This window comes from Chroicocephalus ridibundus, chromosome 3 (genome assembly GCF_963924245.1).
Source record: "Chroicocephalus ridibundus chromosome 3, bChrRid1.1, whole genome shotgun sequence".
Classification (NCBI taxonomy): Eukaryota; Metazoa; Chordata; class Aves; order Charadriiformes; family Laridae; genus Chroicocephalus; species Chroicocephalus ridibundus.
This window is the reverse complement of record NC_086286.1, coordinates 5,662,806-5,688,176: the sequence shown is the minus strand read 5'-3', so window position 1 is coordinate 5,688,176 and position 25,371 is coordinate 5,662,806. Positions and strand designations below refer to the sequence as shown.

The 25,371-nt window shown below is 36.6% G+C and overlaps 1 protein-coding gene across 2 annotated transcripts in view; it reads left to right on the top strand.

Annotated features, from left to right (window-relative positions):
• TASP1 (taspase 1) overlaps positions 1-25,371 on the top strand; it is an 85,459-nt gene that overhangs the window by 2,398 nt on the left and 57,690 nt on the right. For both annotated transcript variants that reach the window (XM_063327836.1, XM_063327835.1), the window contains 6 exons: positions 853-1,070; positions 2,786-2,853; positions 4,426-4,494; positions 12,841-12,961; positions 14,319-14,403; positions 20,717-20,796. In XM_063327836.1, coding sequence (XP_063183906.1) covers positions 926-1,070; positions 2,786-2,853; positions 4,426-4,494; positions 12,841-12,961; positions 14,319-14,403; positions 20,717-20,796 — 568 coding nt within the window. In that variant the 5' untranslated portion in view covers positions 853-925. The remainder of the gene's footprint in view (positions 1-852; positions 1,071-2,785; positions 2,854-4,425; positions 4,495-12,840; positions 12,962-14,318; positions 14,404-20,716; positions 20,797-25,371) is intronic.

Below are 25,371 nucleotides of genomic sequence, written 5' to 3'. Positions count from 1 at the left end.
TTATTTGCCATTTTTTTAGAAATACTTTGTCATAAAAAAGCTAATTTCTTTTTTTTCTTTCCCCCTTGCAAATTAATGGAGAATAATAAGGGTAAGGGATGAAAAGGTATGTAAGAGTAGGAGTTCATTATAGGATCTTAAACAGCTATTTCCTGCAAAGAAAGGAAAAGGTATGGCATCTTTAAATGTTACTCATGTGCTACGATTCTCTGGAGCACATGTTCATAACTTATATGACTGTTGAATTTGTGTTCAGGCAGGGTTTCTATACCCCCTACATAAAACGTAGACACAAAATCACACAGGCAGATGCCAGTACGTGATTTGAGGACAGGAGATTCTGCCATGCAAAAATATATAGCACCTTCCAGCTTTTGCCAGCATGGCTACGGTGCTGCTTAGGACTTTCCACACAAGCAGGGAATGACACTTTCAAGAAGGAAAGATTGTGGCTGTGGAGCACCATCACATTAAAAACTAGTTAGGCATGAGGTATAATGGGTGGAGAAGTAAGATGTACCGTTGAATAAAAGGAGACCATGGAAAGCAGCTTCCTCTCATTCATGGGCAATCTTTAGAATAACTATTCCCTGCAATGTCTGAAAGATTATTAGGATCAAGTTAAGTCGTAATGAAAAGGCTGATTTCAACTTGCAACATGGACTTTGATTATTTTACTTCTCATTAATACTGTTAGCTAGGGAAGAGGAAGAACTTAGAAGCCTTTCTTTCAAGAGGCATGCTCTCCTTGTTCCAAACCTCTTTTCCAGAAGTTCTTTCTGAAGTTATTTGTATGAAATTTGTCTTTTGAAATCACTATCTATCTAATGTATGCATGTGATTTGGTTTTAGGATGATTCCTCTCCAGAGTTTATTTTTGAATGGAAGGATGCTCTTTTCCAGTAGAAGATGGTGATCCTAATGTATGATCATGGAGAAGGGGATAAGTTCAGTAGAAGTGTTACCTTCCAAATCGTCTCAGGTTACAGCTGTAAAAGTGGTGGTCAAAGAGCCCGAAACAAAGCAAACCCAAAGAGGGAAACGAGTGGGATTTGTGCTTGTCCATGCAGGTAAGATGCAGAAGCACAACAGCTGGAATGGAAATAGTGCATATACAAACTAAATAACAACTAAAATTTCATACTGAACTATTATGTTAATGAAGTGACATTAAGTTTGGATGTAAATCTGGCAGTGGAGAGTTTGACTGGAAGTTGGATCTTGGAAACTATTAATCAAAATGTAAGTTTTTGGATGTTCTGAATCGTGTGGGGTTTTTTTTCTCCTCGACAAAGAAAACCCCAAACAAGAACCCTAAATTTAAATGGTTGTAAGATGTCAAATTCCTTAATTACCTGCTAAGCTTGGGAAATCTACAAAATGTGAGAGATCTTTGAAGCTATTTCCTTACCCTACAGAAAGATCAAACATAGCTGTTTCATTACTGATGGTTTCTTGTCTAGCTTGTCTGTAAGGACTGTCTAGTTAAGACTTTTTGAAACCTCTTTAGGCAGTTTGTTGCAGAACTTCACTTTTTTTATCCTTTTTGACAGTTTTCCTTCAAGTCTATATTTTTATATTGTTCATATTTAAGTGATTACTATTGATTTTTTCCAGGTGTAATGAAGAGGTCATCTACTCAAATGTAATACAAAAATGATGTGTGTCTTGTTCATAAAGTCTTTTCTAATAGGCTCTTTCTTAAATACTGTTAATCTTGAAAATAATAGTGATGCTTATATCTGGCCATACATTTGTTTTTAGCATATATGTGATGACATGAGGTGAAATTGAGCAAAGTAGCCTGGTGACACCTAAAATATTTGAAAAACCAACATGCTACTTGGTTTATAAAATCCTGAAGGTAAAAAAACCCCAAAGCCTCAAAGAACTTATTCTGGGTTGATATTTGACAACCCTAGTCTTCTGTTTTAAGAGCAAATAGAATTGTTCAACATGTTGTCCTTTACTGGGTTACTTTACTCTGTTTAAAATTCTTTTTTCTTTCACTTGCAGTGTTAAAACTTAATTTATTAGGATTTGTCAAAGCTAACTTTTCTAGAGGTGAGGAAAGGGAAGGTGAGATAAATACAAGCACATTTTTCAAGTTCAGAAAATAGGAAAATGGAAGAAGCTAGAATGTAAATATCAGTGTGCTATTTTTCTGATGCTGTATTTGGTTGAATAGTGGGCACTGATAAAATAGGGGGCAATGGCTGAAAAACAGGGCAAAATGGTTAGGTGGAGCAGGATAGACATAAAGACTGAAAAAGAGAAAAAGATGAAAAAAAATGTACGATCTTTATTGCCAGGAACTCTCCTGGTTCTAAAACAGGAGTAATGAGCTCCAAAAACGTAGCATAAACAGGAGAAGATGAATGGTAATTGCAAACTTGCGAATCGGTGGTAAGAGGAAAATTGGAGTTTGATTTAAACCCAAGGCTGTTGCCCAATAATGGGCAATACATAAAAAGCCATGCTGAAAATCCTCCCAGAATGAGGAAAACTGGAATCTCTTGCAGAGTGTTTATACAAAGAGATTGTATGATGCTAAGATTTTTACCTGTATGCTTCTGCATGTATGCTCTATATCCTATATTTTGCTGAGTATATTTGAATCAATGTTGGAATGCATAATATTGTCAGTCATTGATATCAAGAATGAAATGCCACTGTAATCTAGAATAAGGAAGGCTGTATCTGTCTGTATCTTAGTCCTTTGTGCAAACTATAGTATGTAGTTTGACAGTTAGTATAATCTCTCTTCCTTTTGCCTTGATTGTAGGTGCAGGTTATCATTCCGAATCCAAAGCTAAAGAATACAAGCATGTGTGCAAAAGAGCCTGTCAGAAGGTATGTCTTACCAGATCCCCAGGCTTGTACTGGTACAGAAGAAATATAGTGTTATCCCTTCAGTATGAATGGGCATATCTGGGTTTAGCTACTCAGGCTGTATGCATTTCTAGAGCTAAATTGAAGCAGCAACAGTTAACATGATACAGAGTCAATGGAGTGCATGGCCATGAGGTGCAGCAACGTTCTCATCAGTGCTGGCAAATAGCAGACACCAAAGGAAGAGCAGGGGAACAGGAGATGGTCACAGTTGTACCTACGTGGTATTCCTACAGCTTCCTGCATGCTGCCGAGGCTCTGGGGTTTCTGGAGCTAAATATGGTGTCTGGATTTTTCTTTCATCAATGTCCGTTCTCTTTGGATTTGTTTAAACTCTAGCATCCAGATTGCTGTGAATACAGGGATTTCTAGAATTCTTTTCTTCTTGATAGCTCTTAACTTCTTAATAGGAGGGGAGGTAGAAACAGGAAAAACAAAACAAAAAATCAAAACCCTCTTCCCAAAGCTGGAAAGGGAGAAATGGCAAGACTTTTATTTCCATTTAAATTAATTTTTCTCTTTATCTCCTCCAAGAACTTAGCTCTGGAACTGGCAAGTCCTGTCTACTAAGTGTTGAATGAGAAGCTGGAAGACTTGTCTCCAGAATTTCTAATGCCTTTTGCTTTCTCCAGGGAGAAGGAGCTGGGGAGCTTGGCAGGCTTTTTAGAAGAGTCTCAGAGTTGGGCCTCTGATAATTATCACTTAATTTTACAGTTATGTTATGTTGCTCAATCCTAATACCGATTTAATTTTGTAATGAGAAGCCTCAAAAATCATCCAAACTTAACACTAACTTCATTAAAGTTGAGCATTAGCCCTGATGGTATTAATTTTCCAGCTAGTTATGCGTGAAAAAAGGTTGTTCGCTGATGAATTTAAGTCTAATTTGAGGTTCTTTAAGCTAGGTAGCCAACATAAATAACTTGTACGAACAACAAACAGTTGCAGGTTTGTCTTGCAACTGAAGATGCAGCTATAGTCATTTTCTGGGGTTCCCTGCGAGAACCCGACTGTAAGGTCTTGTCCAGTATCAATCTAAGAAATAATATTAGACTCTTGAAGTTCATTTTTTGTGTGTGTATATAATTTGAAGATAACGTTGTCTAGGTTTATTTGGTTTTGCCTGTTGGCTTTTAAATGAGCTTACTTGTAGATTCTATTCAATTTCCTGACAATTGCCGTATATGGTACTAGGGGTTTTTATTGAATCTTGGAAGAAAAATTAGAAACTTCTTGACTGAAACGTTAAGTGTTTGAGGACACTTGGGGTATAAGAATTTATTTTGCTATAAATTTGACTCTGTGGGAATCTGCTACTAAATGCAGCGTCCCAATGTCTGAGTAGTAAAATCATGCCTTCAGATCTGCCCTCGCATGGTGCATGCTGACTGTTTCCAGTGCCTCTTTTTAAGTCCTCTTACATTTTAAACTAATTTGGTGAAGAGTTTGTTTTGTGTAGGACTAGGAAAATGTAGGGCTTAGTCATAGAATATTAGAATTTCCTCATCATCAATTAAACATTCTGTTTTACAGGCAATTGAAAAGCTACAGGCTGGTGCTCTTGCAACAGATGCAGTGACTGCAGCACTTATAGAATTAGAGGTACGAATTTCTGACTAGTAGTAATTACATCTCTCAAGCATATTGCTGGATTTTTCTGTGGGAAGGTATAGATTCGACTTGCAAATCTACTGAGGTTTCCATTTTTGTGTCTTATATTTAGTTACCTGTGCAGACATAGACATGTAAGCTATGCTAATTTTATCTTTTGCTTTTCCACTGTATTTTGGAGTAAATTTATTTAAAGACTTTCTAAAAATGCAAGCTGAATAAAAGTTGCCTCGTTGGTGCAATTGTGGTTGTCACCTTAGGTGTACCTTATCAGATAGTCTTTAACCTTCAAGAATAGCTAGAGTCATTAAAGACTTATTGAACACTTTGTAGGGAACATTATTTATGACTTATGGAGCTACAGGCGGACTGCACTGGCTCTGCTTTTAAGATGGGGGAAAAAATCCTGCTACTGGTCGCGTATGTTAACTAGAAATTCTAGAATAAGTCCTCATTCCTTTTGTTTGCATTAATATCTCACACTGAGTTATCTTTTATTTCTTGAAATTACAATCCAAAGAATTTAGATGTAGTTAATTAGTCCTATTAATACTCTCCTGTACTAATTAAATTGAGATAACTGTCTCTGAGTATGCTTTCTTGAGTTGTGTTGTTCATGCCTTTTTTAGTTCTTTGGGATAATTCTATAAAAGTGAGATCATTCTACAAAAGTGATCGCATAAATTTAAGGCTGTTTGTCTCTCCATCCAGTTAAAGTACTATAGGAAAATGGAGTGGGAATTCTAAGTTATTATTTGTCCCACAACATACTTTTGCTAAGTGCTTAAATTAATGCAGTTCCCAAAGGCGCTTTTTCTTACATTTTTTTACTTTGTTTCTGTGTCATCTCTGGTAGGATGAGATACTAGAAGCAGGCTGTTCAGAGAAATGTAATTTAAGTGTAAGATAATGCTTTGTTTTCCTGATTTTTATGACAAACTGTGTAGAAGAATAGGACAAGCAATGCTTTTATTTCAAAATGGTACTTGTTAATTAAGGTAGAAGGTCTTGATAATCATAAGGAGATGAGCAGCTGTTTCTGAGGTTTTTGGAAAAGTGTCTTTGGAGTGGTGAAATTTTTACAGCATTTGACTTTAGTGGAGGGTCCCTATGAAATAATGTAGAAGAGTGTAAAGCTAAGAGAATGTCTGGGATATAAATGAGGCAGTTTGGTTATTGTCCCAGATCCACTAATCCCTCATGGCAGTAATGACTGAAACAGGTATTCCTCTTCTCCTGTAAGGAATAATTGCTTCTTCCTCTCCAACTTTATTAGTGAAGAAGGAAGGCAAGGTAAGCATTGTGCTGTAAAAATAATTTCCTGGGTTTGGAATTTATGGTAGTATTCTGAGAGGATTAGCCGTGGATTTGCTTACACATACGTTGGGAAAGTGTTAATTAACATACTTGATAGGGGTAGTGTAAGGCAGGAGGTACATTAATATGTGTTAGACATGCTGACTAGGAGCCAAGACTTTGGTCATACTTTTAACTCGGCAAGCTTCCTGGCTTTAAACAGTACTTTCAGGCTTCACTGAAGTGTTCAAATATGCTTTCATGTGTTATCTTACCTTTAGTTTCCACCTAGCTATATTCTAATGTGTATCTCTCTAATGGAAGTATTTATAATGCACTTCCATAAACTAACTGAGGCTGCTGTTATTCCACAAGATTGTTTAGTGTGTCAATTCCCTCCTCAGTGGAAAAAAAAAATAAAAATCTACTTCATGTTGTGACTTTATCATGTTTCTGAGCTACACAGAAGAAAACATATTTTAAGAAGCTTAACAGCTATGTATCTCTTGGCAGCTATGCCTGGGGTAAATATTTTCACTGTTTTTGGCATCCCCAAGAGACTTTTCTTCTTTTACTTTAGTAGATTTAAATACTCTGAAGTGACATCTGTGTAATAAGTTATGGCTTTAAGATGAAATTAAAACCTTTTTATGAGATTACTCCAATCAGCAACCTTTTTTTTCTCATCTGTCTTGGTGATGCGTGCCATCATTACACTTTTTGGTTTTATAATTGTCTTGGGTAGTATTTTTATGTGTGCTGTTGCGCAAACTCTATATTTTTTCCTTTTTGCTGTTTTTAAGATTAAATATTATTTTGTTCAGTTTATTTTGCTGTCATTAATTATTTGCTTCCATTTATTCATTAAGTGATTTATATAACCTCTGAATTGCGGATTGTTCTTTCTGTTACTGGGATAAAGAATATTAGGTTTACGATTTGGGCTTTTTTTAAATTTAAGTATGTAGCTATTCAGTTACATTGAGGAAAAATCAAAGTATGTTCAAAACAGAAAATGGTGTGTTTTGCAGTGGCAGTTTTTTGGATCTGCTATGAGAAATTCCAAAGTGTTAGACTGTCAGCTTTCAAAATGTTGAAAGATTTGTATCTACTCATATCTCATTCTGAACACCACCTCCAGACATCTCTGTCATTTCTGGAGCTGCATCTTCTATTTTAATTCTGATGTTTGTCTTATTGCTCTATGGAAAACAGAAACTGCATGTGACAAGTCAACAAAGCAAACAGAATGGTTTTTCTCATCAATTGCAAAATTTTATCGGTAAAAATATAGGTTTGTGTGTTGGCTGTCTCTCTAATGAGCTATCACTACCCTTTTTGTTTATGCAGGAAAAAATAGGGACTTTGTGAAATACTTTCTTATTTTTAGTTGGCAAATACATAGCAAAAATCTGTATGAAAACAATGGTTGTTTACATGTGTCACTGTAATACAGATTAAGATACAGAACAACAAAAGTTTGTATAATGTGTCAACAGGTTCCATTGTGGAGTACTGTCTGTAACTTTTTGATATTTTGGGTACTGTAGAACACCTTGTTGTGAATTTATCTGAAATATTTAATCACTTTTACAGTTCTCTAGGATTTTCAGTGCTGTATTCCAAAAAATCTGTAGTTTTTGCAAGGCACAAATATCTTTTCGTGGAAGTGTCACAAAAGATGAATTTTCTTCCTCAGTTCCGCTCAATTACACAACTCCTATTACACAGAATTTTAGCTAATCCAAGAGGCATCACTTCAAAGACTTGTTGAGGCGCAAGACTTGCTCTTGATCTTTTATGAGCAAACTGACAGTTTGCTTGTGGTATGCTGTCTGTTTTTTGTTTTATTTTTGCAGGCTCTAAATGGAGAAAGAGCAGCCTTTTTTTGTTGGACTATATGAATCTCAAGTGAATGACTGTTCTGTGATTAAGATAGTAGTGCTAATAGTTAACTAGAGAAAAGGTAGATTTCTTTTGCAAAGTAACGAGCAGCTGACCCAGAATCCTGTTAAAATAACCGTGCTGGTCTTCGTAAGCATCAGCTGTATTTGCTAAGTTGATTAAAGGCAGTTACTTTTTCCAGTTTGTGAACTCTGTCATTGCAGAGGAACAAATGAACATACTGCCTCTTTCAGCTTTTGGTAACAAAATGAGTCTGGACAAGGTGCTTCGTAAGGCTTATCATTTACACTGGGTGCTTCTACATAGACATTATCGCAGTAGCATTTCTTTTTGCACTCTTACTGTCAGCCACCATATGAAGTCTGAGTTTCTCTTGAAACACAAAGGGATTTGGGCAGCTTTTTTTGGGAGAGGAGGAGGTCCCCCTCTATGCACCCCCCTTAAAACTTGCAGCTTTCAACAAAACTACATGCTGATTACATTTGTGGCTGGCTGTGAGAACAATGTGCAATTTCAAGCTTTTCTCTGAGTATAGAGCACTTCAGAAAGTCTACTCTTCAGGTAGAGACAAGACTTGGAGACAAGAACATAAGTTACTTGTGAAAAATGCTGAAGATTTCAAACTTTTTCTAAGTTTATTAATGCTGTGTGTAGATCACTTGTTTCTTTAATCTGACTTTAGTAGAATGTTCTTTATGAACATCATTTAAATTGGAAATTTATATGATTGGTGGGGAAGCAGATATCACATTTCGAGTTTCAATATCCTTGCAACTGAAATCACTCCATTTACTTTGTCTACGTTTCGTTTTGTTGTTGTTGTGGATCAATGCAAAGAATATTTTGAGCTTGTTAGAATACTCAAGCAGTGGGTTTGTGTGGCTGTCAGCAAAATTTTGCATTGAAAGAACGTGTTTCTTGTTGAATTGTTTTTTGGTTTTGTCTGTTTATTAATTTTATAGTAACTAAGTTTTTTGAAAAAAACAACTTAGTCCCAGGGACTTCTCTTTAAAGAAGAAAGCACAATGCCAGCAGCCTTGTTGTATTAATGGAGTCACCGTAGATGAAATTTTAATGGGTAATGAACTGGAAGTTGTTCATTCTAGTTAAAAGCAATACTATGATGTTTTGCAGCAGAGCGGCTAACAGTAATCTGGGACAAAAGTGTTCTTTAAAAATGTTTTTGCTGGTTTAATTGAAAGGGACGTGACTCATCCTTGTAGACTATTGCTTCTTGTCACTTAAATTCCCTCAGAAAAATGAATTTTAAAATTTCAGTGTGTAAAAAGAAATGCCTGTAGACTTGTAATCCCTTTTAAAAGTTGCAAATAAGCCATGGCCAAAACTGTATCAAAGATAGATCTTTAACGATGCTGAAAATAGAGCATTTTAACTATTTGCCTAGATGTAATTCAGGACTATTAGTGTTATAGTGTTGAGTAACTTCTTCAAGCATTCCAACTTTGACCACAGCTAGAAACTTCAGCATGCCTGTATTTGCTGCCACAACATTTATAAATACATCTTGAAGTAAAAAGGATTCTAAATATAAAAATTATACCTCAGTAGCTTGAGAGTTTTTACAAGATGTGCTAACTTGAGAGAATGAAACTCCTGTTTCACGTCTTAAAGCCTTGTATTATCTCCTTTGCTACAGGTTTACGCTGTAAGTTAGAGATACTTCAGTGGTGGAGTAATTGCCAGGTAGTCTAGTATTTTTCACACAATTGAAAGCTTATGTTTTGTTAAAATGCTTTGAATAGACATTTGTTTCTTTTCCCTTCTCTTTTTTACTTTTCTATGGTAGTAGGGCTTGCTGTTAACATGCAAAGCTCATGCTTAGTTTGCTTTCTTGTCTTTTTTCAGTCTCCTTAGAAATATAAAGGCTGATCTCTGCTTGTCTTTTAAATAAAAGTGTATTCCTGTAGTTAGTTTCTGTATTATCAATCTTTTCCTCCTTTCCCTTCCTCCCTCTTCTTGGATACGTGCTTTGGTTGGGTTCTTACCCGTCCTATGGTAGTCATATAGTTGCAGTACCGCATTTTTCTGGCTTAAGTGTTTGAAGAGACTACTTCAATTAGCTCAGTTTATTTTCTTCTCCCTTTGAAAGCATGCACACATCTGTTTTAATGATGTTTCTGCATTCCTTGAAGGTTTTGCATTTTCATGTCAAAATGCACCTTAATTTTCATAAGTTGTATTTCTCCATTTGTATATCAGAGTCTTGAAATCTTTTGGTCAGACTTTGCAGAGATTCATGTTTTCAAAGAGAGATGTATTTATGTGGTGTATTTCATGTCCTTGCCTATTCAAAAAGTAGGTGTGAATTTCTGTTTCCATTTTTTATAAAGGTTTTTCCCTGCCTCATTTCAAAGGCTTTATATCTCATCTCAGAGACATTCAGGTAGGTATCAGAAATTCCGTGCATTCACACCCTGTTCCTGCACTGTCTAAAGCTGTTATCAGATCATCTTTCAGAGCTGTGAAGTTAGAGTAGACCATCTTCCTCTTGGCAATTCTGAAACCATCTTCTTAATTGAGTGCAGTCTGATTGTAAAGCTCCACAGAAATTTTGAACAAGTGCTTGGAATTTGGTATTTATTTCTCTTTACTGGAGAATTTACTCGTATTGCAACTGATTGTACTGGTATGATTCCTTCTGAGTCCCAAAATGAGGGAGTTATGCCACCAAAGAGACATCTGCAGTTTTGTTGGTGTAGATTTCTTATTTATCCAATATTCCGTAGTATTCTGATAAATATTCTGTAGGGAAAAGCAGGTGGCATTCCCTTTGTCTTGAGATTCTCCCAATAAGTTGTCTCTTGGTGCATCCTTGATGTTGTACCAGTGAAGGTGCTATGACAAAGCATCAGGCACATCCAGATTTTTAGAAATAAAGTGAACTAGTGCGATCCACTCTGTATTCTGTATTTTTTTCCCTACCCTCTCTTGATTATTATGTTTATCAGATGGTAGAGAGCTTTATGTCTTGACTGCAGAAGGATTCTGGACAGTATTACTAGGACTTCTGTTCTGATGGGTCCTTCTTACTCCCTTTATTTGGCCATGACATCTGCTTTTAAGATAACAGCTGTCTTTGCTTTGTGGCAGTGACAGATCTGTAGAGCACAAAATTCTTCCTCTTTGCTAATGCTTTTGAATATAGTGCTCTGAGCAAATGTTTTTGGAACAGAACGTTAGAAATTTGTCTCCAGTCTTGCAGGTCTATGCAGACTGATTACCCATGGGCAAGGAACTTGGACAGCACTAGCAGAAAGCTCATCCTAATGCATTCCTGTTTTTACTTTTTCCTCCAAGTACCTTTCACCATTCACATTCAGATTCCTTCCATCACTTCTCTGCTCCTTTTGTTCTAAACTTCAGTGACTTAATTTTCTTCGTACTTGTAGAGCCTGGGGAGCAATGAAGTTGGTTAAGCCAGCAGCTGCTCTGCAGTCTTCCACCTTTTCAAGGCCATCATCTTGGTAGCCTTTTAAAAATCAAATTCCCCCCCCGCCCTTACTTATTCTCTGTGCACTAAGCCCTGTGCAAAAGCTCTGTACGCAAACGTAAAATCTTTTCAAATTTACTTATTTTCTGTGAGCCATAGCTGTCAAAATGAACACAATGACTATACACAGTGAATTTGAGGATCTGTTGTGGTATGGGATAAAGTGGGATAAAATTTGTGCTATTTCTTGGATGCAGAAGGAAAAAGCAGAAAATAAAGATGAATAGTATAGAATGAATATGGAGAGATTACAGTCTGTTTCATGATTATGTATTAATCATATATTCATGATTCTTCCAGAAGATAGCATTTTGATGACTCAAACACTAAGAACACTTTAAGTGTCTCGGTGAATTAGAATCAACATCCTGCAAAACAAGTTGTGAATTTACTCACTACTTGCTCATTTGAAAGTTAACAAAACTTTCTGCTAACTGACTTACTGACATCAAATTTATTTTTCATTTCTGTTTTCTCTGTCTTTCGTTTCCCTGTATTCATTACAAATTAATATATACAAAAAAGGAACCGGTTCACTTAACATTTAAGACAGAACTTTGAGCTGTTTCCAGTAGATTGCCCGCTTGCTTATGTTACATGTAATTGTATGACCATCTAATTTCATTGACATGTTCACCTGTCGTCTAGAGAATCGTTTTATTTGTCACATCAGGTTTTTATGCTGTTGTACTAAAAACAGGTATGAAACTCTGAAAGCATGCAGCATCTCTCTGAAATTTTACTGTTTGGCTGTTCTTAGCTGTTCTCTTTCCTTGTGCTGTACTCCATTTGTGCTTGCATCTAGAAAGGGGGGGGGTTACATAGAGCTGCCAGTGAGACTCCTGAACTGTGCTACTTTAAAACTTTGTGTTTTTAAAGTCATGGGGATGCTCTGATGAAATGGGGGGGCAAAAATGGGTGGTTTTAATTCTAACATGCAAAACTTGTTTGAGGACCTTGACTTTCCAAAAAGCTACGGAAGGTGCTTATAAAAGAGAAGTTAGTTTTTAATTACTTTATTGAATGTTGTTCTGTACTTTCTGTGAAATATGTCTTTGTTCAACTTCCTGATCACAGTAATGACTGGCCTTATGCTAATCTAATAGATATTTTCCAAAGTAAGTTGTTACTGTTGCAAATTCTTAGTTTCTGTGTGCTGAGCTGCAATCAAAGGCTTAGAATGTTGATTGCTGCTGTGTCATACTTAAAGAGTTTCAAAGGTAGACTGTGGTCTATGCAGTGGTTATTAGATGCTACTTAAATTAACTGACAGGTTAGGGACCAAATGAAGTGTGTATTTTGGGGGAGGGAGGAAGAGATTTTCACTTGTGTTGTAAGGCTTTTGCTTGCATGTAATTGATCATCTTAGATTGTTGAGTGATTGGTTTTTATATTAGCTCATTATTACACTTGAGATATATCACACCCTATAGAGGATGTAAGGTATCCCTGATAGTAGTTTGAGGTACCCTGTTCAAATTGCTATTGTTTTTGTTGTGAAAGATTAAACTACTAGAATAAGAAAATACACTGTACCAAGATCCATGTCATCAGATCGGTTATATAAAGGTTTTCATTTAGTCTGTTATGGATGTGGCCTTATAGTGTCTTGTTCTTATTTTTAGGATTCTCCTTTTACAAATGCAGGATTGGGGTCTAACCTGAACCTTCTGGGTGAGATAGAATGTGATGCCAGTATAATGGATGGAAAGTCATTAAATTTTGGAGCAGTTGGAGCACTGAGTGGTATGTTAACTATGTATTTTAAAGCTAACTACTGATTTAAGTGCAAAGATCAATTTTGCTCTTTTTTTGTTACTTTTTCAGAGGGGGAAGGGGCATTGTAAATACAGCCCCGTTTAAATAAATTCTGCCCCCTTTAAAAGAGAAGGAGGCATTCTTGCTCCCAGAAACACTGTTTTGTGTTAATTTGCTTTGTGTTACATGCTGTCTTATTAGTTCACTGGTAATCCTTTGATGCAGAACAATTGCGTGATACTATACAGTATTCACAACGGGAGTGGGATTGCTCAGGTGGATTTGTAGAATGACATTTTTCTAATGAAATGCAACTATTAAAAAAAAAAAAAGAGTACAAGCATTTAAATTAGGCTTTATATTTGTTTTTGTTTTCTGTCTCCTTGAAGAACTTACTGGTATATCATTCAATCATAAGGTGAATTGATATTTTGGTCACTTAGTTAAGTTGGCCAAATTAGGATCCTAAGGGACCGAAATTTCCTTTGTATTATCAAAAGGCTATGCAGGGTGCTGGCCTGCAAACCGAAGCCTCTCATGTATTCTGGAGAATGGGCACAGCTGCTCATTTGTCAAGCTGTTTGCTTGGGACATAAAATTTCTGTATATTCTAGATTTTTTTCATTATAATATAATTATAAAACAAATACAGTTATACAGTCCCAAATAGCAATTGTTGAGGTTTATCATAAATATATTGAACAGCCTTAACTGTTATTATTGAGTAGCTTTTCTGACAACATTTCAACCTTTGTTCTTTATCCTAGAATAGTTCTAAACCGTGATAATAACTTCCTCATGTAGATATAAATCTAAATCTAAAATAAATAGTAAAATTAAGTATTTCAAGGCTTGTTTGTTACAAAATGCATCCTTCCAACCATGGTGAAGGAGGAAATGAGGGAATGAGAGAAAGCTAAGCCTGAATCCTATAATTCCTGTTCTGGAAAGCTCTTTCCGTCTTGAAAAATTAATGCTCATAAAACAGCTTTGGCCTGTAGAATACCACAGATTTAATTTGAGATTTCTGTGGTGGGAGGTGACTTCTAATATTTCAATATGGTTCTTTCTTTTTTTTTTTTTTTTTTTTTTTTTTTTAAAAAAAAGAAGGGGGAGGCAGGTTGTTGATTAGAAGGCCTTGTAACCACTGACAGAACTTGTGAAAGAAAAACTGATGAAGTCATTACTAAATTGAAGCATAAGACCACAAGGTGTCTCTTAATGAATTGGCAAAGCCATGGACATTAAAGGAAGCTGACTTCCACTGCCAAAATGAACACTGCAATGCTACGTGGAAAAATATTTTAATGTTTTGTTCCCAATTTTTGCTAATTTTTCTTTTCAGGAATCAAGAATCCAGTTTCAGTTGCAAATAGATTGTTGTGTGAAGGGCAGAAGGGAAAACTCTCTGCTGGCAGAATTCCACCTTGGTAATTGCTTTGTTCTGCTTGACTTTGCTTTGGTCTTTCGTCTCTACTGCATGCACTATTTGAAGGTTGTATCTTATCCCAAGAAGGCTGGTGCTGTTTTACGTACCAGCGATAGTGTGCCTTTAAAAAGAAGATAAGCGTTCTTCTCTGATCTTGAAACATCTTGTGCACTTGATGAAGCTGTGGGCAGAATGAAGTATTGTGAATAGATAGTGACATCATCTTGTGATAATTTCCATCTGTGCGATTATTTCCAGTTATGTCATGCTGAATTCTTAACTTTTTTTTTACGGTAGCATATTGAAAAATCCCTAAATACATCAAGATTAAAATGTAATTCTACCACCTTTGCCTCTGTCTACCTTTAAAAAAAGCAACATAGTTTTAACCAGTATATAAAAGAATCCTACTTTACTCCCTGTCTTTGTGGCTTTATTTTGTAGCTATAGTGTGGAAATGTACAGTGTTCAGTAACTTCCTCTTATCTCAGCCAAAATGGGAAGTTATTTTTAAAGATAAATTTAATAGCATTTCCAACAACGGTGAAAACATGCGCTCCTTTATTGAGATGGGTGTAATACTTAGATGGAAGAGCTCTCTATTAAATGCATAACAACTTTACATATTATTCCATCATTTTGGAAAGAATCTAGTAAATGTGTCAGAAGTGATTGATCTTAAAACCATCTTATTTTCATTAGCAGTTTAAATTGACAAGTAGAGAACTTGAATGATTCATTCATATTAATTGTCTGCTATCCAGTTATCATACCCGTTGCAGAAGTTTACTACCTATTTGCTAACTAAAGGACTGTAGTATTTCCTGATGTATTAAACTATCAGTTATGTAGTTTAAAATATGTATATTTAGATTCACAAATTTTACTTTCCTTACTATGTTATTCTTATTCTGTAAAATTAGCCAAACAGTACCTGGATGGTGTAGTATTCCAGTTTAAACAGTGAAGAAAAGCACTATTTCAGTGTTTTGTCATGCTGCAAAGGAAGGTCATAGATCAAAAAGGCCACCCTAAAACCAAACCATTAATAAGCAAATTTTGCTTTTAAAACTCTCTCTCTTTTAAGAAAGAAAAGAGTAATTGTAGTTAGTAGTTAGTGTGATAACTACTTTTTTCCCAGAGGATGTTTACTAAGGAATAGGAACTTGAATTTCAATTGCTGTTAGTACCTCATTTCTTTAGATGTCAGGAGAAAGCCAGGGCTTAGCTGAGTTGCATGAAAGACAGTGTCGAATGAGGTGGGCTATTTTTGGTGTTCCAGAACTACCACTGAAGGCAGCTACGGGAGCAAGCACTTGTGATTTAGTTTTGTCTGTATTGTCACAGTGTTTTCTTGAATCGTTGTAAGGAAGAGCACTTGGGCATTTTAGCGTGTTTACTGTAACTTCATGACCTAGTCTATGCTGCTATTATTTTAAAAATAATTGAATGGAAAAGAAACTATATTCTCTTGCCCTCAAAGGACAAGACTAAATCTTTCAAACACCGTACAAGATCTTGGCTAACAGATGCTTTTAAAGAAAAGGGAGCTCAAACTCTGGAGGCAAGAGGTGAACTGTCTTCAGAGCTAACACATACAGTTTATCATGCAAATGTTGTAGACTCGAGTTATCTAATACATATTTTAATTTCTTTTTTACCATTCTGGATTTTGAACGTGTATTTTATTAGAGCAAATTAGTTACCAGGGGAACAATCTATAGTAGTAGGACATGATGGGTTGTGCTTTAGAGTTGCTTTGGTGGATGCTTTTGTATGTACGGGGTATCCCAAGTTCAGAATGTTAGAGCTCATGTTCATTATAGGTGAATGGCTAGTGACAATCTCAAGCCTTGCCTTTCTGGCAGGGTTTGACGTGACACATTGTTGGTTTGGGACTGAAATATATTCCTGCACAAGCCGGGAATATATGTAGTCAAATACTAAGAGACCAGCTGTATTTTTGTCATTCCCACTGAGTGTGAGGATTTTAGTAACTGATTTTTATGTGTAAAGATATGCAAGTTTCATCTTGTTTCTCATGGGCAAATAGTGTATTGGGGAATCTTCCACATACTGCTTAGCCTAAGAACCTGTCTTGTTAAAGAGGCTAGTGGTAGAGGCTGTTTCTATAGCATGATTTAGGCTAGCTTAATATTTTCTGGCCAGAACGTTTGGCACATGACTGTACAAGGAAAATTCAGGAACTGTGAGATCAGTAGAAGTGACATTATGGAGATTCGTGTCTATAAAAGAACACATGGAGGTAGTTAGTTTGGCCTCTTGAACCCTGTTCAGCACCCGTTTTTATAGTGACAATTCAAAACCAATTCAAAGCGGTACATTTCAGATTTTCAGTAGAAGAAATTCTAATGAGAAGAAATTTATTCTGAGATAAGGTTATTAGGAAGGAGTGATCAAGTGTCATAACTGATGTATCCAATTTGCTGTAAATAGCTCTGTGGAGTGTGTCATTCTGGATCAATATCCTGTCATCTTGTTTAAAACACAGAATCCCACTATCCAAATTAAAATTTACAAAGGTTAAAGTAGAAAATCCCTGAATGCCTGAGTGCATTTGTTGAAACTTATAAGGTCCTTAAATATTTTATTCGGGTCTCTGTCATATTTTATTGAGCTTGATGTTGTCAGGATTTTCTTTGCCTATGTATGCAGGAACAGAAAATAGTGAACTTGTAAATGTTACATACTATCATATAAGATATTCCTGTTCATTGTGTAACTTTACAAAAGGAAAGCACTATTATAATTGTGCAAGTAAGTATTGGAGGGATCTTTGGAAGTGGTCTTTGGTCACAGAATAATGGATTAGAAGTTTTGTAGTAATAAGTTTGAAGATTTTCTATTTTTTATGCTGAAACCTTGACCTTCCTAAGCGGAAAGGCTGATTTACATCTGTTTACAATGAAGTGTAGATACATAAGAATTGCAGGATGGTACAAATACACCTAAATGTCTCCTTTCTTAGAACTCCTTAGTACTACTGATATCTAAGTTTGTGTCTGTATCCCTTTTTCATTATTAATAGTAACCCATATGGGAAAGAATCCCTTCTTAGGGTGGGTTTTTATCCCCCCTTGGGTATACGGGGATTTGTAATTGCTTCAGTTTTACAGTGCTGTAGGCAGGATCTGGACATTGTGTAACTAGTAGGGCAGCGCATAATCAAGAGAGTGCCGGGAGTGAAGATTTCCACCACCTTTTATCTCTGGTCTGTATTTCTTCAGAACAATTTCTTCTTTGCAACAGTGATGTCAGAGCGATTGCTGCATTTTTATAATAAATGTTACAAAGTGAGTTTGTTACATTCAGGACTGCCTTGACCATCTTTAGTGGATCTAACCTTCTTCTGCCACTTCTGTTTACCTTGGTGTGGCCTGTCTCCTTACGGCCCATATTAAGTGGACCTGTTTGGAGCAAATAGCACCAGGATAACCATGTTCTTGGAGAAAATTGCCTAAAAAGACCATTTTTGGAGACCTTTACTTGCATTTTCCATTAATATGGTCTAGTTTGCCTGGAACTAGAAAGTGTCTCCAAGCATTGGCTCCTTGCTGGGAGGACGTTTTTATCTTCTGTGTGTTCTGAGCCTGTAGCACCTACAGAGTAGTCTGCGTTCGATATATTTGCAAGAAAGATCTTTTTATCTTGTTTGTGCAGAACCAGGTTTTGGAGTAGCAGAGCACAAACTCATTCATCCTTTGGTTTCGGGTTTGGTTCCCCCCCCCCCCCCCCCCCCCCCCCCCTTTGGAAAATTATATTTTGAATTAGCCATAAAGGCTTTTGAGACTTGGTGGGGTTTTGGCTGCTTTCTATAGCCCACTGGCTTTATTTCCTATTTCTCCTCTCCCCCAGTAAATCAAGCTCAGTGGTAGCTGTTTAGAGGTAGTTTTGGTTTTATGTCAGCTTAAAGTATTGCCCTGTTCATTCTTGCCCACTGCAGCTTTTCTGCATGGCTACATGGATGATTCTCATGGCAACTAAAACAGTTCCCTAGTGCCAGACTGCTGGTTCCCACCCTCTCGCAGCCCTGTCATCTGTGGCTGGTACGGTTGTGTGTGTGGCTGTGCGCTGAACCGGATCACAGAACGTGCTTTTTGGGATGGTGTAAACACTGTCTAGTCTTGCTTAGATTATACACATTTGGCTACTTGCAGAGCTGAGTTTACACCGTATGTCCTGTAGGAGTCTCTTACCAGCTAATTTCGTATCAATTCATTGGAGACAGGGTAGTACAGATAACCAAGCACGTAGATCTTGATTATTTTGTTTTATTTTTTTATTTTTTGGTGAACTGTTCATTATAACTTTCCTGTGATTATACTGTCCTTTCAAGACATCCTAACTGAAAAGTTTTTTAAAAAAGTGAATGATCTCTGTGGTGTTATGGGGCCTCAATTAGATGTCAGCAGGAGATATCTGCTTCGACTAATCTAACCATTCTTTAGGACCAGAACTGGAAAATACTTTGTGCCCATCTTATAGGAGGGAGAGGAAACTATAGGATGCAAGTGTGAGCAAAGTAAAAGTCGTGTTACTTAAGTTTTGAGACATTCTTGGGTGCTTTTTTTTTTTTTTTTGCACTCTTCATAAATAGTAGTGGCTGTTTCTGTATTTTTAAGTATTAAAAAAAGCAATTGTGAGACTGCTTGTAAAATGCAGTGTTTCTGACTGATCTGTGTCTTTCAAGTTATCGTATATAAAACTCCTCATATGTGAGCTTGATGCTTTTTCCACCTACTCTTCCTTTCTGTGTAAATTGTTTTATTGAACAGGAAGTGCTTCTTCATTTCCTGAGAATGTATTGTTGATAGAAAACTTTTCTTTTAAAGACCAAAACTAGCTTATTTAAGTCAATGGAGAATACTACGTAATTAGGTTTGACTACGGTTTGTGTTTCTCTCTTATGTTAATGAAAGTGACAGGTTGTTTCTTGAGCACTAGCTTTCCTAATAGAGATGCTTGAGTTCTCCCAAAGTGCCTAGTAACTTATTCTGCAGTATTTTGCAACATGAATAGTATTTATCTGGAGCTGCACTAGCGATGGTAAGAAATAGGTATTTAACAATTCAAATTCTTATCTAGATAAACTTTTTTTTGGAGACTTTCGCAAAGAAAGAGCGGACACACCTCTTGTATTGGTTAAGTCGTAGAGAAGACAGAAAGGACCAAAGCAAAATACTACTTGCTGAAAGCTGCAGGTGTCAGATACAGCGTGCTCAAGAAAATTTCCAACGGCATTAATGCCAGCAAATTTGCTGTATCAATAATGTACTCAGAAATTGTAGTACTATGTTGTCCCAGGGACTTCTTTGTAGCTAAAATAACTTATTTAGCCTCATGTTCCTAATTCTAGTATTTCTGTAAAACTTCTTGATATTTCCGTAAATACTCAGTCTTTACTTCTTGAGTCCATTAGGCAGTTGTTTTATTCTTACTTCAAAAGGGGGATATGAAGCTAAAATTGGAAATAGTTGTCCTTTACTGTGTTGCTGTTGTTGGTACTGTTGTGCAGCAGCTTTCTGAAAATGTATGCTTCCCAACTACCACATTCCCTTTTTCGGGGAATCAGATTTATTAAGGGGAAACATATTTCCTTACAGATAATGGAAGTTTTGTTTGACACACGCACCCCCCCGCCAAGTTACATGTCTATGTATAACCTTTTACTGTCGTTCATTGTCATGGCAGTGTGTACTGTCTCTGTACTGTAAAGTGTTCAGTACTGACTAGGAAACAACTCAAATGTTTGGGGTTTTTTTGCAAATATAGTAAAAGTTCAGTAGACTTGACTCATTTGCAAATGCTTGATAAAACTCCATGAGACAGACCTTTATCCTTCTAAATAAGGCTTATTTTTAGCTTGTGTTGTACTTCTCAAAGGACTTCTTGATATTTTTGTGGCATTGGCTGACTTTACTGGAAATATCTTACCATTCTTGCCGCATTCATCCCATGTTGTTGTTCTACAGGATCTTACTAAGTTGTTATAGAGAGCAAGACTCTAGACAGCTTTGTCCTGGTTTAGCTGCAATGAAAAGCTGGTGCTATTTGGTAATTAATTTCAAATTTAATAGCACATGTTTTTGTCCAATACTAAACTTAATGTCAGAGCTGCATCGTCTTTTAATGAAACTACGTAAGGTTGCCGAATGTAATTATAGCTGACATTTCTGTGCAAAGGTAGACAGCTTACAATTTGAAAATGACCAAACCAAATAGAAAAAATAATTGCAAGAAAAGGGGGATTTGTTATATGGTTTTGTTTAAACTCCCTCTTCTGTGTCTCCTAGCTTTTTAGTTGGTGAAGGAGCTTACAGATGGGCAGTTGATCACGGGATACCAGCATGTCCTCCAGGTATCATGGCTACAAGTGAGTAAACTGGTGGTGTCAGTAGGAAGAACAGGACAGAGTAATTTTAAATGGTGCCTCGTGTTTTGAGGCGTACATCACTTTGCTGTTCTTAACATTCAACTAGCTTATGGTATTATGGTATATAAGGGTGGTTTAAGCTTCCTCATTTTCTATTAAGTAAATAGAAAAAATAAATATAAACTTACTTCAGCTGCATTTTAGCAACATCTAATTCAAGTGACTTTGTGATTCTAGGATTAAATCCAATGAAAGACATTTTACTGAAACGTAGGCACTTCGACAGCTCAGTCCTGCAAGTTTCCAGTTGTGATCCATCTTGGATCCTAAAAGCACCAGCTAGCCATGTATCTAAATTCAGCAGGTGCCAGTTTGATTCTCAGATTCTACAGTCACACCCATCTCTAAGTCTTTGTCCAGAACTTCTCTGGTCTAAATAGGCTGTCAAAATCATTTGCCTTTTTTTTTTTCTTTTTTTTTTTTTTTTTTTTTTTAACCTAGGTAGGCTTTGCTTCATCTAATATGGTGAAACAACCCAACCCAGAAAATGGACTTGGATTATCCTGTATATTAGTAGTAGTCAGGTTTCTTACAAATTTTTTTTTCTTAAAGTAAGTTATATATAATTACATTATACTGATACACCATCTATAAAGTAGGATAAAAATTAGTGCATTTACCCATGGAAATGAGGATGTGGTTCCCCTTGCTTCTCTTCTTCAGTCCCCCTCCCTTCTGGAAAGTGCCATTACTACTAGTCTGTAGTTTGCTATAGGTGAGAGCATGCCCTACGCTTCCTGTTGAACTTATGCAGGAAAGAAATCAGAGATCATTACCCAAAGAAGAAGAACACAGAGGATTACAGAATGTTTCTTCATGTTACAGTAAACAGTATTACTGCATAAAATATATGAGTAGTCCCTAAACCAGAGACTGAAACTGAGGGTTCCCATTAAGGCTTTTATTTGGTCTAGTTCTAAATTTAGATAAACATTCAGAAATTGCAGTTCAAAGTTGCTACTACTCAGTGCCTAAATGTAACCCCCAAAACAGGGGCAGCATATTACTTGGTCATGCCAATTTTCATGCATACTCATGATACATTTCATTTTGAACAGAAAGTTTTGATTTCTAGTTCCGCATGACTGAAACTTTTGCCCTATCCATCTGCTATCCAAAACAGCATTTGCAGGACAATTTTTGGCCTTAGTTAAGCAGAGCACCTTTATTTCTGTGACTCTAGAAAGAGTAAAAAGAGGGGGGTTTTTTCCTTTGGTTGTTTTGTTTTTTTTTTTTCTTCAAGAAAGTAGTTGCTACTTATGTGTAGGAGATACTCCAGAAGGAAGGTTTCTTGACTAATTCTGTTCGCATGCACAAAAGTTCCTGTTGTTTCTAGTACCAGTGTGTTTTTGTTGTGACACAGTTGATTAGATTGTAACATTAGTTGTCAGATGATATTTTACTAGCTAAAATGTATCCTGGTCAGAGCAAATCTACATGTTATGGCTTAAAAATAAGGATGACTACTGCTAGTTTGGTTTACCTAACCCAGAATATGAATTTACATTGGAGAAACATCAGAAGAATAATCCCAGCCAATATCTTTTCCCTAATGTGCTCCAAAACACCAGTGACTTCTTTTTGTCTCCTCAGTACGTTCAGCATACTTCTATTTAGCAAAACAACTTGTTTTAAAACAATTAAAACAACCAGGACTGGGAAATTAATCCTATTGCAAAGTCAATGCAGAAATGCCATTTGGTGTTGCAATGTCAATGAAAGTAATATTGATATATCACAGTTGTCAGCCCCCCTCTGCTCCCCACACCCTCTGCTTTCACCCAGGTTTATCCGTACCGAAACACAGGCATGTATGATTATATGCTTGAGCCCTGTCACGGGACGGACCTGCTGTAGGATTGAACTGACGCTGTGAAGCAGGCTGTGACTGTTAAGAACTTGAGTGTAGACTATGTGAGTGTTTTGCTGGAAGAATGATTTTGGATCAGGGTAGTTGAAGGATATGTGGAAAAAACCAGCAGAGACTGAGGGTCAATCGGATATTCTTTGTAATACCGAGAAAATTACTTAAACCTGAATTCTTCACAGATGTTCTCTAATTCTGTTGCTTGACCTTAGCATGGGGTCTGTGATAGTCTCTGTCTAACTGGATTTACAGAAAGGAGGTATTTGACTATTACAGTCTTGTGCTTCAGTTTCCTTTTCAAAGAAGATGAGATGGCAGTGTCTGCTATTTAAGTGCCTAAAAAGGATGCGCAGGAAAACAATACTAGCTTACATATTAAGACTGCATTATTAGCCATTCTAAGAGGCATCTGGGAAAAGATTGCTTGAGCAACATAAAATTTGTCATTTTTCCTAAGATTTGAGAACACCTAATATAATCATTGCAGTATAATCATTAATGGTAGCATACCTTATTTTTTCTTTAAAAAAAACCCACTACAACAGCAAGAAAGAGCAAACAAAAAACATTTCCAGAAAACGTTATGCTGATTTCCATAACAGTTCTTAGCAAAGCTGGTCTTGTAACATGTAGACTTCTGGTCAGTGAAGCTAGAAAGCAACTATTAACATCACGTGTGTCAACATGGGATTGTTATAGCTGAAAAGAAATTGGAAACTGTCTCACAGGTAACATCTAAGAAAGCCAAAGTGTTACCAGGGGAGGGAAAGTTAGAGGTGCTTCAGAAACAATTACAGAGAATGTTGTTTCCAAGGAAACAGAAAAGATCTCATCTGAAGCAAGCTATTGCATTAAATAATGTAACGAACTTCAAAAAAATGGGAGACTTTCTGATTATGCTTGCTACAATTGCTGTGATAGAGTTTGCATGGAGAATTGGGGGTAAATTAACTTGAAATTCCATGACTGTTGAATAGCCCTGTAAAATAAAGAACTGAAATAATTGCCAAACACGAGGAAAATACGTTTAGTAACTTAATTACAAAAAACCAAGCACAACTGCCCCCAAAACCCTAATCCAAATCTTAGACATGTACTTGTAATAAGTATTAGCAGGGGGAAATGGGTGCATATGTTTTGGCTTCTCTGTGCTACACATGGAAAATACATTCTTGAAGTTGCGTTATTCTGTCTCCCTTTTCCTGGAGCTGAGATGGCAAGAGTAATGTTACACATTGTATAAGGCTGAGGGATTGTGCGGTTGGTTTTGCACGGATGGAGCTCTCTGTATGATCAGTTACAAAGAAAGTTGCACGATCAGCTTTGTGGTCACACTCCATAATTCTCTCTGAACTATCAGAGTATCTAAGCACCAAACTGAAACGATGTTTTAAACCATGTTACTTGTTAAACTACATCAAGGTTATGTCAAGGCTCACCTGCTTTGTCTTCTTCAGTTTGCCAAGTGTGCGAGGAAATGGGATTTCTACTGTTTGTAGAAATCTGGTGGTTTTCCAGTGTAGTGTGTGGGTCTTTTTTTAAAAAAAAAATGAAATGTGATCTGCCTGTATTGCCTACAGTCTGCAAGAAAGCTGAATTTATTAATTCCTGCCCGTATTAGAGCTTAATTCCTGCCAATACTAGAGCCCATACTAGCTTATGCTAGAGCTTTGCTACCCTGTGCTAGGGAGACTGCTTTGAAAGTGTGATCAAAGTGTTAAGAGTGTAATTACAGCTTAGAAATGCTAATTTACTGTACCATGCAACTTCTTATAAATGTTAAAAGTATACTTTACTCAAAATAGGCAATGTAAATTCGAGGTACGTCTTCAGCTGTCAGTATCTGTGCCTGCACTAGTAATAACTGAACCGCTTTTATCTGAATTTTTCAGATTGGGCTATAGTAGATGTAAAGTAGTTGATTTGGCAAAGATAACGTGGTGTGAGACAGCATCTCACCTCACAGTTGCTTACAATGTTAAGTCTTCAAAGGGAAAGAGAAGGAAGGTAACTACTCATGGAGCAATCTTGTACCTCTAACAATGTGGAAGTGGCCATAAGGACTTCAGTCAGTTACAGTGCATAAGAACAAAAGCAGCTGCAGTGGATCCATACAACTTGATAACCGGAATCCAAGAGTAGCGACAAAAGATGTTTAAGGAAGACTATAAGAACAGAGCAGATATATACTTGCCTTTCCCTACCACCATTTGCTATCCCAGACGACATTCCTGAGTCATGACTGGTTCCTGCATACGTGGAGGTAATCGGTGGCATTTTTTGCCATGAAATTGTTGTTTCCTCTTGAGCCCATATTAATTTCTAGCATCTGCAAAAACCTTTACAACTATGGGCTGTGTGAAGAACTACCTCTTTTTCATTATTGTGAGACTTGCTGAATAAAATCTGCTGTTTTACTGTCAGGTCACTCAGAATCCTTCTTCAGTCAAGTACTCTTATTACCTTGAATAACTTAGTGTAATCAGCAAAGTCACATCTTCTTGTTGAACGGCCTAAGCGCTACTATAGGTCGGTTTGGCATTCCATTTGTAACAGGCCATTTATTTACTTGTATTTTGTTTTGCCTTTTTTAGCCAATTTTCCGTATGCAAGGAAATTCCCTTTTATCTTACGGCTGCTTGGATTCT